We start from the raw sequence: 6,000 nt of genomic DNA, 5'->3' as shown, positions 1-6,000 counted from the left end.
CATCCTTTCATTTTGTTTACATACCAGGCCTTATTCTGAGAAATGAATGTGAGCAAGATCGAAAAAAATATAATTCCTTATATTTCCTTTGCACATTTCAAGTTTGTTCCGACGTCTTGGGTAAACATTAAAATGTGAGTCAGCCATTTGTGTTAGTCTGCCTGACAAATATATATAGAGCAGTCAAAGGGACATTCACAGGAAATTGGTCACATATTTAGAGTAATGTACAGCGCAGTTTTAAAATTCCCCACCTGAATGATTATCAATACTTCTACCACTCATTGCTTTGATCACCTGACGAATGGAAGGCGACGGTCTTGATCCTTGATTTAGATAAGAATGTGTGGGCTGTTTTTCTCTGTGTGACATTGTGGTAAAGGTTGAGACTGAATCAACATCTTTTCAGAATCATACAAGGATAGTGAGATGATAATGACAGTGGGGAGAAAAAAAAACATGAAAAGCATTTATACCCTTATTTTTTTTCTTTTTTTGCTGTGTTGCAGCCATATGCTAAAATGACTTCTTCCCCCACCCCCACCCCCACCCCACATGAACTATTGCTTTGATATACATTTTGAACTGAGACCCTATATAGACATGAGTGTGCCTTTTAAAATCATTTCAGTTTGTTGAATTAACCACAGTCAAAGTGAAGATGATTAAGAGAAATAGCATGCACCCAAGCTAAATAGCAAAGAGACTGAATGACTATGTGATATTTTAGTTGTATCTTTTTAATAAATGGTTAGTTATTACAATTTTGATTTTTACTTTGTTATTGTGGGGTGCAGCATGTAGACTGACGTGCTTTATTTTTTTTAATATTTTTTTTAGTATTTTATCATAGGGCTACAACAATATGTCAAACAACAACAACAACAACAATGAAGAGGTCTGAATGCTTTCTAAATCTACTATAAACAAGCTGTGCACTCTTCGTGCTTCTTCGTTTTTTGTGTTTTTTTTTTTTTTTTTGTGTGTGTTTTTGTTTTTGTTTTTTTGGATAAACCCCAAAACCCAAACACTAACCCCAAACAAATCAAAACAATTTTAATTGGACAGATCGTTAGAGTCATAAAATCAAACTTTTGTAAATGAGCGCCATCTAGTGTGAAGTATTTGTACTAACTAGCTAGCTATTTCACCTATGTAATGTAAACTGTCACAGTACAAAGTTAGATACTTTGATTTTAGCACTTTATGATGATGTTCCACTTCAAAACAGCAACTTTGCGTGTTCTGGTATTGTCCTACCAGTCATTAGAGCAGGGATCGTCAAATCTGGCCCACAAGATCCACTTTTTGCAGAGTTTTGCTCTAAGCCTAATCAAACACACCTGAGCATGCTAATCATTGTCTTCAGGATCATTAGAAAATCACAGGTAGGTGTTTGATCAGTTTGATCAGGGTTGGAACTAAACTTTGCAGTGCATTGGCCCTCCAGGGCAAGATTTGAGGAACCCTGCATTAGAGTATTAATAGACTGCTAGCAGATATTAAGCAGACACTGTATCTTTTTTACTTTGGTCTTAAACAAATACATACTTTGCAAGTATGTCAATTTATTCTACAAATCCTAATCTAACTACTCTTTTGATAGTGAGCTGACATGTAGTTGCAAGTTATTTAGTGTAACCACTTTGAATGCTTTGATAATGTGCGCAATGATGGCTCTTTTTATTCTTTTGCTATGTAAAAAAATGTCCCTTAAATAGCTGATGTTTGATCTGATTTTAATTGTGAATAAAACATTTAAATATGCGTACATGTAAGTTTCTTGAAATGTGTTTGACAGACATAGTGAATCTATGCATCTTGTAGTGATGAATAAGTTTACATTTTACAGTTTAGTTATGTCAGGTGCGGCACAGCTGCATGAACACTGGACAAAACACTTGCTGATTAAGAGATCATAAAGCATCTCCCATTGCTTTTTAATACTTACAAGAAACAGCCTAGGGATTCTAAATCAATGAAAATAAAGGAGAGAGCATAAAACAAAAGTTTGAGTGCATTTTAGCTGATGGTTTGACTTATAATCTTGGGCCGGTTTAGATAAAGGGTCTTTTTCTTTAAGACTGATCAAATTTTTTAAAATTCATTTACATAAAAACTTTGATTAGTCTAAGTTGAATACAAATTACTGACTAACCAAGACTGATTACTCTTGGTTAACTGCTAGTTGGTCAAACTAGTTCTTAAGACACTGTCTTAACACAGAGGCTAAGTTTATGCAACTGGCACCTCTTATGCACTTTCAGTGAATCTTTATGGACTAATAACAAGAATGAACACCTGAGTGCACTGGGCTCTATTTTTAAAGCACAACAACCCTGCACTACACAAGTAGTTACACAAAATCTGAAGAATTGGGTTTTCTCAATCAGTTTGGCTTAATTTTCCCTTTTCCTTCCTAAAAACAATATAACAACAGATGAGTTGATGCAAAACCATCCGTTCAGTTATAAAAATTTGTCAGACTCATGTATATTTCATAAATATCTATAACTTGTTTGTGATATGTGCTAAATTAGCAAATGACCTGCCAAACTAATGACGTAGGAATTTTACCAATCAGCCAATAATTTTGGTAGCATGTACATGGACCTTGTCATCATTTTGAGTAAGTTTTTCCATGTATTATATGGGTCATTCTATAATTATGGGTACATTTAGAATTTAAAAATGTGAAGAAAAGTTTTCCCTTTTTCCCAAAAAAAAAAGTTTTCCCTTTTTCCCAAAAACCCAAACATGACCTTACAGCTGCTTTCAAACAATCTATACTGTAGAAAGTGCTATGTAAATAAAGGTGATCTGTAGGAATATGTGCGTTAAATACCATCTATGTTTGCTACTGTCCAACATGGTACCTTTACTGGATAACACAGCTCACAGGTAACTTACTTGAAACTTTTTGTGTTTTGGGCCTATACTCAACATGGAAGCCTAGAACTACTGAGCATCTGGTATGTTTGGAAATATATTTTCATAAACAAAACATAAGTTTAAGTTAAATTGTCTTGTTAAAATGTGCAGCAATAATACTTGAGTAACACAGTTAACACTCAGTTAATCCACTCATGACACAGGTTTGGTAGTCTAACCAATTTTAGGGGAAAGAGAGAGAACATAACTTCTAGTGTTTCATCCATGTGCTTCTAGAGGAAATGTCATCATGCTGTGCAAATAATGCGAGAATGTGACAAACCATTCTGTTTAGTTGACAATGATTTTTCGGACACAAATAAAACAAGTTATATCACAATAAACACTTAATATTTTTGAAGTGCACACCCAAATGTCTTGTTAACATAACCCAACTGAAAGCAAAACTATGAAATTAAGTTTTCATACTTAAATGCAGAGCAGAATGAGCAACTTTACAAAACTGGTCAGCTGAATACCAGGCTTGTATGTGATATGAACATAATTTTTGAACAAAAGATATGGCTTTTTTCAACAAACAGTAGTGTGATTGGGAACAATATAATTGTGTACTAAAAAAATTAGGCATCAGGGCTTTATATTGATGAAAATATATTAAAAATATACTTCACGGACATGAGATTACCCACAATTATAGAATGACCCATATATGACTTTACATGTAAAAAAATGGTTTACATGTAACACATTGCTACAAAATTAAGCATACTAGATACATGGAAATGTGCATATTATTGTACGGTATTGAGTTTTCCTGGTAAAGCTTACCTACTATTTGTGTTTGTATTTGTATACTATTTGTAAATTTGTAACTAAAAAGCTGATGTGAAGTGATTCACAGCCTTTTTCATCTAGACAAAAGTGACTGGTATATTATAGTAAGCAGTGAGTTTTAACAAAGAGAAGGAAAATGAAATTAACACATTTTTCCAGGGCTGACTTTCATTCTGAAAAATCATCTTTACAGTTTGATCAGTAGGGCTCACACAATTGCAAATAAATGTTTAATTTTGGAGACACTGGCCAATTTATTGACACAGTAACTGGGGTTTGAAGCATGAAATGCTTTGAGTAAGTTACTACATTTTGTATACTATACACGCATTAGAGTTGTGATTTTCTATAAAACAGCTGGACAATGTGACAGTTTAGAGATTATTAGTTTACACTTTATTTTGAGGCTCCCCTTTAGAAATTCAGTTGACTATAAGTAACTTTGCAACTGCATGTCAACTAGAGTATTAGCAGAGTATTTCAAAGCAAAAAAAAAAAAAAAAAAAAAAAAATCGTGTCTCTTGTTTTCATAAAAGATACAGAGGCCCTTTTTATCCCTGCAGTGAATGGCAAGTCTGCACCTGTCAGCGTTCTTCTCTGGGCAAACCTTTTTCTGTGGGCGCAAGGGTCAGTAGTGCGCCATTGATTTAAAAGGCCTTGACCAGCGCGCTAATTTCTCATTGGCTGATGGGCGGAGTTTACTTGGCCAATGAGCGCATACTTTAGTTAAAGACACTGCAGCGATGCGTTAAGCAGGACGCGCTACAAACTTCTCTTTCAATGGATGTTTGTGTTGTTATGAAGACTTGAGTTAGTTAAAATTACAGCTGTATAGTGAAAGGGGATCACTCGGGCGCTTAGCTGGAGCTCTGATAAGGTGTCCTTCAGCATGTCATTAGTTTAAGACAATAAACGTGATGTTTTAGGGCAATGGAGAGTGAGCAGTCAGAAACATTTGGAGCCGGTGGAGACGATTTATCAGGCTCCGACACGCTGTCAGAAGGCGAGACGCGAGCCGAGCCGTATGAATCCGAATTACACTTTGAGGAATTTAAATGTCACTCTCCAGATTTTGTAGGTCTTGACGAAAAAGTTAAGGGAAATGACTCTGATGAATGCAGCGACGAGATAAAAGCGAAAAATGGGGATCACCAAGAAGAAGGAGAAAATGAAGGGGACGAGGACGAAATGGTAAAGTAGATTGATTATGATAGCACTTAACACTTATGACATACAGTATGTGTCTGTGTAATAAAATCTGTAAGTGCGCAATTGCAGGTGTGTTTGTTGAGGGAAAACGCTCTGCATGCAGTTGTTGTTGGGTGGTTAAAAAGATTTCCCATGTTGTTACTGTAGTTTTGGAGAATGTTTGGGAGGTACTTAAGGGGAATATATTTCCCCTCTTTGATACTGACTGATATTGATATTCAATATCTGTAACCTGTAACCTAAGGGCATCTTCAGTTAATTCATTGTAAAGCTATAGTATTCACAGACTGAATTATGATCCTCCAGATGTTTAACATCTACGTCTATAACCATATACAGTTGCTTTATTCCTGAATGTCTATCAGATAGATAGATAGATAGATAGATGCACATATTTGCATACCATATTACACTATATTACAGGATATACTATATTATTTATATACACTTCAGAGATTGTTCATTACAAAATCTCTTTTTCAAAACACTTGTTCATTTAATCAACCCCTAAAAAAATCACTTTTGTCAGTTATTTACACATTAATATTTACTTTATTTTTTTTAATTTTATTTTCTATGTTTTTTAAATATAATCCTAACATTATGGATTTGCCCTTGTATTAGATAAAATTGGGAGACATTCTGTTTATTATATTAGCAACATTTTACTTAATATAATATTTGAAAGAGCCTAACCTGTGTGAAGATGATACAAAAGCATAAAACTTGGCGTGTTTATAATTTGGCAGCTTTTTTTTTTTTTTTTTTTTTTAGGGGTTGGGTAGGCTTCACGAATACATCCAAAAACGTGCATCACCTTACAGTCAACATGAACTCAACCCAGTTTACTTTTATGAAAGCATGTACCTGCTCTTGATGCATGATGCATGATGCATTGGAGCATATGTGTCATAATAATTTGTCAAAATGTAATAACTTGCTCTGCATATAATAAGGCCTTTTTAAATGTATTTATTTATTTTTTTTTATCCAGGTGTTTTCCAGGCACAGTTTTCACAAATATTTCCCTGTTAGTCTCATACTAAACTCTGAATTCAGTTTTAA

The 6,000-nt window shown here is 34.3% G+C and overlaps 1 protein-coding gene across 3 annotated transcripts in view; it reads left to right on the top strand.

The window, feature by feature from the left end:
- The first annotated feature begins 4,481 nt into the window (after positions 1-4,481).
- Positions 4,482-6,000, top strand: part of mast4 (microtubule associated serine/threonine kinase family member 4) — a 104,281-nt gene continuing 102,762 nt past the window's right edge. For all 3 annotated transcript variants that reach the window (XM_051109033.1, XM_051109032.1, XM_051109031.1), the window contains exon 1: positions 4,482-4,917. In XM_051109033.1, coding sequence (XP_050964990.1) covers positions 4,657-4,917 — 261 coding nt within the window. In that variant the 5' untranslated portion in view covers positions 4,482-4,656. The remainder of the gene's footprint in view (positions 4,918-6,000) is intronic.

This window comes from Labeo rohita, chromosome 5 (genome assembly GCF_022985175.1).
Source record: "Labeo rohita strain BAU-BD-2019 chromosome 5, IGBB_LRoh.1.0, whole genome shotgun sequence".
NCBI classification, from domain to species: domain Eukaryota; kingdom Metazoa; phylum Chordata; class Actinopteri; order Cypriniformes; family Cyprinidae; genus Labeo; species Labeo rohita.
Note: the sequence above shows the minus strand (reverse complement) of the source record. Positions and strands in the feature narration are given on the sequence as shown.